The 12,271-nt window shown below is 35.8% G+C and overlaps 2 protein-coding genes, 1 long non-coding RNA gene and 1 other non-coding gene across 6 annotated transcripts in view; 1 reads left to right on the plus strand and 3 right to left on the minus strand.

Moving 5' to 3' along the window:
- Nucleotides 1–2,169, minus strand: LOC111597736. Its single transcript, XR_002751346.2, has 9 exons — nt 2,095–2,169; nt 1,782–1,902; nt 1,559–1,612; nt 1,314–1,376; nt 1,019–1,065; nt 779–840; nt 527–583; nt 269–332; nt 1–88 (listed from the first exon to the last, which is right to left on the minus strand). It is a non-coding gene; the product is annotated as an uncharacterized LOC111597736 (long non-coding RNA).
- On the minus strand, nt 653–736 carry LOC111597738. Its single transcript, XR_002751347.1, has one exon. It is a non-coding gene; the product is annotated as a small nucleolar RNA R38 (small nucleolar RNA).
- A 253-nt stretch (nt 2,170–2,422) lies between the features above and the next one.
- Nucleotides 2,423–12,271, plus strand: part of LOC111597730 (putative sodium-coupled neutral amino acid transporter 11) — a 49,077-nt gene continuing 39,228 nt past the window's right edge. The window contains exons 1-10 of the mRNA XM_023312572.2: nt 2,423–2,692; nt 2,750–2,925; nt 2,992–3,119; nt 3,181–3,401; nt 3,462–3,601; nt 3,660–3,771; nt 3,829–3,982; nt 4,040–4,211; nt 4,273–4,576; nt 4,631–5,163. Of these exons, the coding sequence (XP_023168340.2) occupies nt 2,423–2,692; nt 2,750–2,925; nt 2,992–3,119; nt 3,181–3,401; nt 3,462–3,601; nt 3,660–3,771; nt 3,829–3,982; nt 4,040–4,211; nt 4,273–4,576; nt 4,631–5,163 (2,210 nt within the window). The remainder of the gene's footprint in view (nt 2,693–2,749; nt 2,926–2,991; nt 3,120–3,180; nt 3,402–3,461; nt 3,602–3,659; nt 3,772–3,828; nt 3,983–4,039; nt 4,212–4,272; nt 4,577–4,630; nt 5,164–12,271) is intronic.
- LOC111597733 (solute carrier family 28 member 3) lies at nt 5,437–10,387 on the minus strand. 3 transcript variants are annotated; one of them, XM_023312578.2, is made up of 9 exons: nt 10,321–10,387; nt 8,300–8,353; nt 8,202–8,237; nt 7,971–8,139; nt 7,200–7,404; nt 6,326–7,090; nt 5,941–6,268; nt 5,698–5,878; nt 5,437–5,633 (listed from the first exon to the last, which is right to left on the minus strand). In XM_023312578.2, the coding sequence occupies exons 2-9, from the start codon at nt 8,351–8,353 to the stop codon at nt 5,548–5,550; spliced, it is 1,824 nt and encodes a 607-aa protein (XP_023168346.1). In that variant the 5' UTR covers nt 10,321–10,387; the 3' UTR covers nt 5,437–5,547. The 3 variants fall into 3 exon arrangements, with proteins under 3 accessions (XP_023168346.1, XP_023168348.1, XP_023168349.1); XM_023312580.2 differs by lacking the exon at nt 10,321–10,387 and adding an exon at nt 10,143–10,215; XM_023312581.2 differs by lacking the exon at nt 10,321–10,387 and adding an exon at nt 8,749–8,772.

Raw genomic sequence — 12,271 nt, forward strand, 5'->3', positions numbered from 1 at the left:
ATAATAAATACATTTCATGTAGTTTTATTCAAGTTTTGGTTTGTACAATATTTTAGAATTTCATTCAAGGTAATCCACAGGTGTACATCTGTAAAAAATAAAGAAGTTTATCAGCATATCGTTATATATATTATATATGATTAGCTTTGATTGGTTTATATCAGACTTGTGTAGTCTACATAGAAGATTCTGTTATATGCTTGTCAGGGTTTGTTCATCAGCTGTTTTTTTTAGATAAATCAAGAAAATATATGAGCAACTAACTTACTTATTTGGTATATTAGAGAAGGTTTAGTAACATTCCAAAATTCCAGCTTGAAGACGGACGTTCACTACAAAAAAGAAAATCATTAGTACAAAATTGCTTAAATTCAATTCAAAAACAAACAAGATTTAATTCATGTTTTTGTATTTATCAGTGAAGAAAAACCAATCGACATTATTAACTCCGACTGGGGCGGTATGAAAAACATCATCAAAACCAAAAAACATGACTTAAATTTAAACAAACATTTTTTAAAATTACCTTTTGAATTAATTGTTTATTCAGACTCAGGAATCGTCTTATCGTAGATTAAGGAAACTGCAAAATGAAATAAATTCTGGTTAATATATATTTTGTAGTCTCTATTGATAGCAAATTTGTTTTTATATTTTAATCAGCTTATTTTATCATCAATTATTCTTATGACAGGGATAACTGTTTGGCTTAAATAAGGTGTTCATCATAGAAAATTCAAATCTATATTCAAATAGAGAATGGAGATAAACAACTAACCTCTATGAAGCCTTTATGCTGCATTGCTGCAATTGAAATTTATTCTCTTCGTTCAGTTTGACCTGTAAAAGATTATATATATATATATTTTAGTAAAAATAAGAATAAAGTATATAAGAATATATATTTCGATAAGTTCAGTCGAGTGTGTATAGCAACATAAATAATTCAGTTATATGCTTGTCTACATCTATATCATCAGTTAAGATTACACATATCTATAATTAAACCAAAACCTACCTTGAGTCGATTATTATTCTTCTTGCTGATCTATAGCATAGTCCAGCCTGCAATAGAGAATCAGTAATTAGTACTTGTTTGTTAGGCATAGATAAGATTAAAGTTCTATTAATATATCAGTATAAACCGAGTCGACATTATCTTTCCGACTGGGGCGGTATATAGAACATCATGTTAAAAAACAACAAAAAATATAAATATATATATTTAAATTAACAAACATTTTTCTGGCTACCCTATAAATCTATTCTTTTAAAAAGCAAATCTATAACTTATGATCAAGAAATAAACTTACCTATGAATGATACATCTTAGAAGATACTCTAGATTAGGATCAGTCTGTGCGCCAGCTCAAAATCTAAAATAATACAACAAATTCTATTAGTTACATTAACTTGAAAATAACTAAAATCAAAATTTTTCTATAATTTATATCAGCTTAACGTATCATCAATTTTTTTATGACAGGGATAACTGTTAAAATAAGGTGTTCATCACAGAGTTTATGAAAACTATATTTCTCAAAAGATCGTAACTTACCATAATGAGCAATATAGGAAACCATCCAAGTATTCAACACGTGGATACTGCATTCTGAAAATATACATAGATATTATTAGTACAGTTACGAACATATAAAAAATACATATTTCTATAGTTATATCAGTAACAAAATCCAATCTTCATTATAATTCCGACTGGGGCGGTATAATTATTCATCATTTAGAAATATTTATAAGCAGAGATACCCGGAGGAACTAACCTAACTTATCGCAGCAACACGTGCGATAGGTTGTTCATAGCAATTCAGTAAAATTTGAGAAATTTTTTGTTTTATTTTTCCAAGCAGCAGCCAGTGCTACGTTATTTCCCTTGCACACGATCTATAATAAATAAAGATAATGCATTAAGTTAATTCATTGATATTTAAAATTAAGCGGGCACAAAGCACGTGCATAATTTTTATCAGCATTGAAAACCAATCAACACGTCTTTTCAGACTGGGGCGGTATATATAAACATCATATTAAAAAAAGGCACGTGCTTTGTTAAACAAAAGCAATAAATTTACTTACCATTTAAAATGCTTTAATTCGAGCAGAGTTGAAAAGACAACTTTATTCAAGCGGCTGTGCTGAGGAAAAGAAATGGTTGTAGCTGTGTGACCGTAGGTAGCAACACCAAATGTGTCGAGCACTTAGTGGCGGCTCGTCGATATATTTTTAACATTAGCAACCAACATCACGTAACGCTAAATTGATCTTACAGCTGTTAACGCATTTAGCGAAATTATCGATGACACTCAGTTGATAAATGTCACCAATCGATTCACATGACATTCGCGCCCATTTGTGAAATTATTTATATTGTGTGAATTTTTATTAATAAAAATTAATATTAAAAATGCAAAATACTGTAGATATGGAACAAGAAGCAGAAGTGCAAGTCAGCATAACATTTGATGAGCTGCAATGTTTTGATAGCAACGACATTTCTACGTGCGTGTCAATAAAATCTGCATTGAAAATTTGCCAGAAAAGTGTCGAGAATCTGAGTGCTAAAACTGTGGAAGTATTAAGTTTATGGTTAAGAAAACTTCTCAGAGGCTATATAAATGAGGCTGAATGCTGCATAGAGGCTTTTAAGTCTTTGTATGAGTGGCTGCTGCGTTTGGTAAGTGATGTGTGATAGTTGGATGAACTGCAGCTAATCCTGTTTGCCTGTTTATAGAAGGGCGAAGTGACACCTGAGAATAAGGCTGCCTGCTCTGATTTTATTATGCTATTAACTGATGCTTTGGATTTTGCTGAGTGGGCAAAGGTTAAGCTACTGACAACTGGCGAGCGTCTGGTGCATACAACAGCATTTTTTCTTCTGGCAATCGTCTATAGCTGCCTGCAAATGAGGTTTGACAATATGAATACTATGTGTATATGTTTAAAACTGTATATGTATATAACTATAATTTGCAGTAATGAGAGCCATGTCGATGCGCTTAAAGAGCATGAATCAAAGGCTATAGAGCTGCATTTAAATGTATTAAATATGCTGCAAGAGATTACAAACTCTTCCACTCGAGTTCATGCTCGCATTACACCACGTATGTACACTCTAGTATATATATTTTGATATGAATAATAAAATATTATACACTTTCATAGTACTCCGACAGATGGTCGAGATTGCAGACTTTCTTAGTCTTAAGTTAACACATCTGAATGCGTTTGTAAAAACCAGTAAAACAATGACGAACATATGCACACACTACAACTGCCTCGAGTCCAGCCAGAATGAAGATAAAGCCATGCCTGATTGGCTGCAGGAGACGGTGCTGCATCTCTGTGACACAGTGCTCAATGAACTAGAAACAGTTTATGAACAGGTAAGCATCATCTATAAATCTATATAGCACAACTATATTAATCTATATTCTATTATACAGCACTCAACAGGTACTGAAGAACACATGAAAGTTGCTCAAGTTTATTTAATAATGTTACACAAATTATTAAACACTAGAGTTAAGCATATGGATAAAAGTGTTTTGGAAGCCCTTATGTTGCTTTTAAGTGGAGGTGAAAGGTAAGTTATATATAAGATTATTCAACATAAACCTGAGGTTAACTTTCATTTCTTACAGTAAACCAAACCTTGATACAGACTCTGAAATTGCCTTGCTTATTGCCAAATACATGCATCCATATGTTATGCAAATTCATGAGCTTCTCTATCAGCTTGAAGATTTTCAAAAGGCAAGCTATAAACTTTGCCTTAACTAGATTATTTTATTAATTGGTGTTAATTTTTAGCATCTAATTACTTGTCTAACTGAGCCGGCACAATCCAATGAGAATTATGATGAGCTTTGCTTGGATTATGTAAATGTTTGCATTATAGATCATGCGGAGCTTAATCAGCTTACTTATCAGACTTTACTAAAGATTTTTGAATATTTGTGCAGAGGTAAGAGAATTAGTTTAAATTTTAATAGTTTTCAGATCAATTCATTTTTAATTCTAGATGCTGGCAATTTTTGTAATGCTGCGCGTTATAAACGTATTCTGGAAACCTTTGGTAGTCTACTCCATGTAGCCTGCTCTGCACAACTTTTCAATTACTTTTGCGCTGGATTGTTTGAAGAGGATATCATAAGGTCTCAAATCTGCGCAGATGTGCTGATGCTGAGCTATCGGTTAGGCAGCTATATACCTATATAATTTTGATGTTTTTATAAGCTTAACTTATATTTGCAGCCTGGAAGAGCTACAACCGGGCTGGAGTAAAAACGCTCTAACAAAAATTACAAAATATTGGATTAAGTGCAATAATTCATATGCCATGTTCTCGCAAAATCTAAGTCAATTGCATGTACAGCGTATGCTAAAGTATTTTCATAATTTAAACAAAAATCATGATCCACCTGTATTCAATTTACATAACTATCGTTATATAAACTGTGTATCCACCAAAACAGAGCAAGAACAGCATCTGTGGCTGTTGCAATTGCAACGTTTACTTCACAGTCCACCAAACGATATTGAACAGTATTATGAAATTGTGAGTGACTTACCGTAAACGAAATGATTATAAATTAATAACTTTTATTTACAGTTGGCACTAATGGAGCTGCTTTCGGTCTCATCGTCAGATTGGCTGCTGAAATTGCCACCTAGCATCAAGGACCTATTACTTAAGGGCACCTATCAACGCTTGAATAATACCTACTTTAAGCTGGCCCTTAAAGCTAGCTCAGCTACAAAACTGCGCATCTTACAAGCTGCAATGCCGCCAAAATCTGCTGCCAATACATGTTGGCACGTGCAAAGATTTCTGCATGAGTGCAGGAGCAGCGAAAACGCGCAGCTTAAGTCTCTAGCAGAACAGTATGCACCTGACACAGAGGTGCGTGCACTTTTAGAGACCCTACAGCCAACGCTTCCTCTTCCTAAAGTCAACACATCCAATCTGCAAATTAGCTACGCTAAGCTCGCATATCAAAGTAACCAAACGCATCGTTGCAAACAGGCAAGTCTGAAGCGCAAACGTGCCGAGTATGAGCCAAAGTATATTCTGGGACAGCTTGAGCAGAATGCAGAGCAGTTAAGCGTCTGCTCCGCTGAATTAGATGCTACCGACCTACAGCAGTTAAGTAGTATTTTTAAAAATTTACAAAATATTTTGTTGAAACGTCAAATTCAATGATCTCATCTTATGAATATGTCTGGATATTCATTTAATGCCTAGTTAGTTATGTCCGATAGCTCACTTGATTGACTTCAAATGGAAATCCCTTTCAGTTAGACTTGACTTCTTGGTAGTATTCCCATTTTCAATGGGTTCAGGGTATATTCGTTTCGCAAATTGAATTTGCATTCGTAAATTAAAATCCATTTAACATATACAATAATTAATTAATGTCTTTCATTTCAAATTGAAGCTATTCAGGTGAAAATATTAACAAAATTGAGTTAGGCAATGTAACAAATGCTAGTTGAATGAATTTATAAATATATATGTATTAACTAATGCTAGACCGTTGTCACGTTTTGTTGTCCCAATTTCGCCATCACTTTATTGTAAACTGTATTCTCATCCTCATCCGGTATGACGATGCCTGTAAAGCAGCGAAACAGCATTAAAACCAGCTTTAAGTAGATTAACATTTACTGCGCTCTCACCTGCAAAACTGGCTGATATGAAGCAGACAATGCTGCCCACAATAAAGGCACGTATAGCTACCGCTGCGATTGTGCCACGACGATTTGGTGCCATTGCACTCAAGGAGCCAACGAGAATGCCCAGAGAGCTGGGATTAGCAAAGCCACAGATGGCAAAGGTAGCAATGCCTGCGCTGCGACTCTGTAACAAGAAAGAGATCTCGTTATTGGACCCTAACTAATATGCATACTATATGCACTCACTGAAATTTCGTTGGCCCTGATTAGTGCGCCCAAACGCTCGTAGGCGACAAATTCATTGATAATGGTCTTGGTGGCCACCACTTTGGCTATATTATCACAATCGTCCTTGGGAACGCCCATGGCCCAGGCCAGCGGTATGAAGATCTTGGAGAAAATCCATTCAAAGTCCACCTCTTCGTGCCCAACAAGAAAGCCCAGCCAGCTGACCAGACCGTTCAGGAAGGCAATAAACGCGACAAAGGCCACAATATTGGCAATGATGCCCAGGATAATGGGCACGGCATTGGAGGCGCCACTGGAAGCGGCATCCAGCAGGGAGGCACTCTCGCTATATAAGAAGAAGAATAAGTTGACAGTAGATCCTAAATATTTATAACAAACTTACGATTTCTCTAGCTGAATGGTATCGCTAGACGTTTGGCTCTCTTCCGTTTCGGGCATGTACAGCTTGGAGATGGCCAACGCGGCTGGCGCTGCCATTACAGAGGATGTGATCAAATGTGCCGCAGATGCGCCAAAGGATAAATATGCAGCCAGCACGGTGCCGGAGACGGTGGCAAAGCCGGACACCATAATGGTGTGGATTTCGCTTTCGGTCAGCTTACTGATGTAGGGCCTAATCAAGAGCGGACTCTCGGACATGCCCAGAAAGATGTTGGCAGCAGCTGTCACGCTTTCGCACACAGTTGTGCCCATTATTTGCTGGAGTATCCAGCCCAGCTTGATCACTATCCACTGCATAGCTCCCAAATAGTACAGCACCGAAATGAAGAAGCTGAAGAAGAATATCACTGGCAATATGGCAAAGGCGAACACATCGGCTTCGACGAGAAAGTCGCCAAACACGAATCGGGCACCATCTTTAGCATAGTCCAAAAAGGTTGACACCTTATTGCCCAAGCACTCAAAGATTTGCCGGCCCACCTCCCAGCGTATGCAAATGATGCCCAACAGAAACTGACAGGTGATTCCGGTAATTACAATGCGCCATTTGATGGCGCTGCGTTTCGTGGAGAAGACATAGCCGCAGAGTATGAAGAAACAGGGCGCCACTAAGGAGACCAGCTTCTGAGGATTGTCTTTTGTCTCAAACACCAAATATATGGCTAGCAGTAGGAGCAATATTGCAATGCACGCTATGGAAACGACGCTGTATGGGGCGAAAGATATAAAGATATGGTACATATAAAACTGATATCAGATATCAAATATCAAATATCAAGTATCAAATATCAAATATTTAGTTAAAGACAGCTCACCGTGTTCTGAGAAAATCGTGCCATTTGACAGCTGCTGGCTGCAAGTAGTTCTTATGCAAAAACAATCCAAGCTTCGGCTTGAATATCAGGTAGTAAAACAGGGCCAAGTATATGAAGCCCAATAATAATAAGAGCATGCCATAGCCGGTGCAAAAGCGTATGCCACATAACGGCAGTGTGCCATCGTAATTGCAAGCATACGTATCTGCAAAAATATATATTATATATATATATATGTTTATATATATGTTATGTGAATATGTATGGGATTTCTAGAACGAACAGAAACAGAAAATATTTCTGTATTCGTTTTTGCGTAGGTCCCGTCTATGTATTGTGTTAGTATATACGCAGATATCGCTACTAATCTTTTAGCTCAGGTATTTCACTTAGTCCTAATGAATATAAGTCAAGTTAGGGCTAGAAAAATTAAGTTAACATACTTTGTGCGCCATGCGATGACTTTCATTTATTCCATTCGAGTTTTCGACTTAATCGAAATATAATGATTAGAATCGTTATACATATATAGGTATATAGACACTTATGTATGATTATGTATTTCTGTATATATCACGAACCATACAGCACATAGATAAGACATCTAGAACGAACTTTTTCGGCACAAATAATTTCCGCATTCCTATTTGTTCGCGTCGCATCTATGGCTTGTATAGTTAGTGATAGTATAAGAGTTTTTGCAGATATTGCCAGGTTCAGATGCTTCACTTTATCTTAAGGTCTTTCCTTCTATTCATGTTTTCTACTTACTCAGATCGTGATAATGATACGTGGCATATGCGAAATAGCCGACGATGGCAATTTGTAGTATCAAATGAAGTCCTCTTTTAATCCAAATTTTAATTTTTTTGTTCTCTTGCACTTCGTTGCTGTTAGCATTGTGTTCGTGATCATGGGTATAATCAAGTTGATAATCAGTCTGAAAATAGGTGCGTGAGACAGATAAACTTATCCAGAAGCTATTGCACCATTTCGGCTTACCTTATTAAATTCTGGATTTGCTATAGCTCGGTCAGTCTACAAGGGAAATATGGAGGTGAGTCTTACAGTCATTGCAACTCTGCGAATTATATACATACATGATCTACTTCATACGCATTGTTGGTGGCCGCCATTGAATTTTTATCGCTCATCTAAGATTATATAACATATATTGATAACATTAATTTTGAAGAGCGTGCCACAGTACTTAGAGCAACATATACTCCTAATCAGCTATCGAAGTAGGAAATTACGATTAGTATCATTTAAGCCAAGTCCAGTGAATTTACCACCACATTTATATTGCCGATAACGGGGGGTCGCCATAAACCCAGACAGCACGTGGATCGCAATTTTTAAAGTGATTGGTCAAGTAACTGTCAAACTCGTTGGGTTTTCTGACTTCTACCCTAAGGTAAAGGCCGTAAATGTTTCCTTTTTTTTTGACGTATCGCAAATCAGAATTAAATCAGCAATTGATACCATAAATTGGCTAAGAACATTGTTATTAATCAGTATCAACGAACATAAACTTTCAGAATCGTACATAAAAGTAAGTTGAGCTCTTGTCGGAGGTGCCCGACTACAAGATACTCTGAAAGTCCACCCCATGTGGGTTTTCAAATATTCAGCATTGCTTGAATCTATGCCAAGTTTTTAAAATAAATAAAATAGGGACCGGCGACACGTACCGCCTCTACCAATACCGAAACTTCACTGCTTTCCTGTTTTGTGGCAAACGTAAAATAAGGTAGCAGCTGACTGAATCGAACGCATTTCACTTGCAGTTGCGATTCTTCGAATAGATAGAAATGCACTCAACAAAAATCGTAATTCTATAAAATATATATAAAACTAAATACAAAATATGCATACCCTAGATTGTAAGCCATACGAGATACAATTTACTAACTGCATTTTGTTCATTTCTAATCGATAACGAGATAACGAAACGCCTCCTGCCAGTTACATATTTTTATATTTGCCATTTCAATGAGTTGAGAGTACGAAAAAAGAACCTTCGACGCCTCGGCTACACATATCTCCTATTACCATCGTCGCCATCAAATTGCTTGCGTGCTGAGTGGAAACCTCGAAATTAAACCAGCGACTGGCCATTCGCACACGATTAAATCGCAATATCAATTGTTTTTAAGCACTTTAAAATAGATTCATTACATTGGCTTGACAACACTTTTGATTTACTTTAGGGATTTCAATGAAAATTTCAGCATATGATCTACATACTCCATAATTACCATAAGTTAGTAAAAATTTGGAGTCTCTAGCTGTGAGGCCATACGAGACGCAATAACTGAAGTTCGATAATGAATTACATTGAGATGGAAAAACTTATCGATCATTTGAAACTAATTTGATCCTCGCGTGCAAGTCGCTTATGGGAGTTCCATACATTCCTAAAAAACGAAACTGGATCTAAAGACTAGCTCTACTGAGTCAGAAATATATATATCCTTCGCCGTCCGTCTGTTATATGCTTTTTCATCAAACTATTATACCCTGCATAACCACTTGCAATACGTGCAGGGTATTAAAAACAACCGTTAGAGTCCAGCTGTCGATAGTGTAATCAGATTTCGGATGAATTTCGCTAGCTATAAAATTAAACGTCTCTGATTATAAACTCAAATTGAAATTGCAATGCATAAGTTCAGAAGTTAATTAACCCTTCAAGTTTGTGTCAAATGCGCTACCCATAACTCATTCGAATAGGTCATATTTCATATGCACTTAAAACTTGCCGCTACAACAATAACAAAGCGCTAGTCGGGAGTGCCTGACTAGGAGGTGCGTTGAAGCATGTTCGATTTACGATTTGTATATACGATATGCATATTCCATAGCTTATGACTATTTTGGCCACTGTTGGTCCAAAAATAGAAAACGAGTTGAATTAAAGACACCAGGACTCGAACCAACCTCCCCTCATCACTTCACAGACGAACTTCACTTCAGCATTCCCATTTCAGGGTAGAATAATGTGTTAAAAAGGGAGTAGTAACAGCTGGTCGACACGTGTGTTTACATATCTTTGAACAGTCTTTGTAGTCATGAAAGTATTTTATGTATAATTAATTTCTTGATTGAGGTAAATCACCTTTTTATTATTATCTGATTTTTTTGTTGATGTTATTTTTTTGCGGAGCGGCAAACGCGTTTCGCGTAAATTATATAAATAAACCTTGGCCTTGTTATGCGCCTGTTGCTTTTCACTGGTAGTTAGCTCGAGCTAAATTTTAACTATATATATAACTGTATTTGTATGTATGTACACTGACATATGCATACAAATTGACGGCTAAATCAGTTGGCGAAACATCAGTCGTGCCGAGAGCCTACTGAATTCATATTAACTGTTCAAATGCCGCGTCAAGACTAAAACCAGTACCAGCCCGAAAGTCGTTTAATATATGTGAGTAAAACACCTGCGGGCTGTTATCGGGTATATTGGTTAACAATTCGTAAATGTGTGGATTTCTCTAATTAACAATAACAACGAGATTAGTTTGTTAAATGTTGAAAACTAGTTAATATTTACTTCTAGTCGACTGCTGGTCAAAGAATTGGAGCTCGTCTCATAACTTCTGTCTGCGAGACATAAAGTATATATATTCTTGATCAGGACGCCATGACTATAAACCACAAAAGCTGGAGACTACAAATTGGAAATGGGTACTCGTGTATACTATACGCAGTGTAAGTCTTTCTTTTCGATTATTCATCCCAGTTCCTGATTATCGATAAAAATCGATAATTTGATTTGGTTTTTAAAGCGTAGCTTGAATATCGTAAATATTGCAGATTTCAAATTTACTATGATTTCTGTAATGAATTTGGATATCACCGCTTATTAGAGTATCTCCTAGTCAAGTCGTATCTATGCGACACTTTCACGTTAATTCTAACTTGTTCGGCTTATCATCCGCCGAGTGGCAATGCTGGTATTATCACGAGATAGTCCCAAGATGTCAACAACTCTACAAAATAACATTGTTATTGTTAGAGTAACTCACAGAGGGAGAGAGAGCGAGAGAGAGAGAGAGAGCGAGAGCAGGAGAGAGAGAGAGTGAGAGGGAGAGAGCAATAAAGTGAGCTATGGCTTTAGCTTATGCATATTAAATATGCGTGAATAAATATAGCGCGTAATCATATTTTATTATATGATATGCTAATCTATAGGGGATATCTGTCACCGCTTTGCTCTGGTTGATAGGCGTCGCACAATCGAAGATGATAATTTATATTTATATAGTTGTATATGAATATACTTGGATTCGAGTGGGGTATTATCAAAGATAATGTGATTTCACGACATCTTATCGAGACACTTAACACAAGTATTGCTCAAACAATTATCTGAAAGGTTTTATAGATAATAAGCGTTGGGCATTGGTTGTCAATTGATCTTGCAATATTTTGCTTTTATTATAATGTATGTGTGTGTGTGTGTATTTAATATAATTGTTATTGTATTTCATATGCCAAGCAGATTTTTGTTGTTTTTTTTTAACTTAGATACGTTTCTTGCAGCTTGGTTTACAATATAATATTAAGTTTAATTAAGTAAAATATATTTTAAAAAACATCATGAGCGAATTATACAAATACAGAATTTTTTGCTGTCCTTTTTTTTCGAATAATAATATAAGCTATATACAAAAATTTCGGAGATTTGGACTTGCACGTTTTGCGGCTATACTAAAAGGGAAGGCACTGTTTAAGCTGGTGACTTTAATAACAAAACGTGTTTCTGCATGTGTGTGTGAGTGTGCTTATGTGTGTGTATATATATAAACTATGTAGGTGCGTATAAATACTCTTGGGGGTTCTTGTTTAACCTACGGTAATCGCATTGCATAAACTCATAGATATATGTATATATGTATATATATATATACATACTTTATATATAATTTTAGTTCAACTATTTGCTAGCAAGTTTTAAATGCTTGATTAATATATGGTTTATAGATACTTTTATATATATTTTTTATTTTATTTTTATATATTCGTATCGAAATTAGTTTTGAGGTTCCAACAATTCTATG

The sequence above is a fragment of the Drosophila hydei genome, unplaced genomic scaffold, assembly GCF_003285905.1.
Source record: "Drosophila hydei strain 15085-1641.00,03,60 unplaced genomic scaffold, DhydRS2 tig00008122-arrow-pilon, whole genome shotgun sequence".
In the NCBI taxonomy this organism is placed as follows: Eukaryota; Metazoa; Arthropoda; class Insecta; order Diptera; family Drosophilidae; genus Drosophila; species Drosophila hydei.

Coding starts and splice junctions, on each gene's coding strand:
- LOC111597733 (XM_023312578.2), bottom strand. CDS start 8,353: ATGAGCGATAAAAATTCAATGGCGGCCACCAACAATGCGTATGAAGTA. Junction 8,140..8,201: donor CAAATCCAGAATTTAATAAG/GTAAGCCGAAAT, acceptor ACCTATTTTCAG/ACTGATTATCAACTTGATTA. Junction 7,405..7,970: donor GTATCATTATCACGATCTGA/GTAAGTAGAAAA, acceptor ATATTTTTGCAG/ATACGTATGCTTGCAATTAC.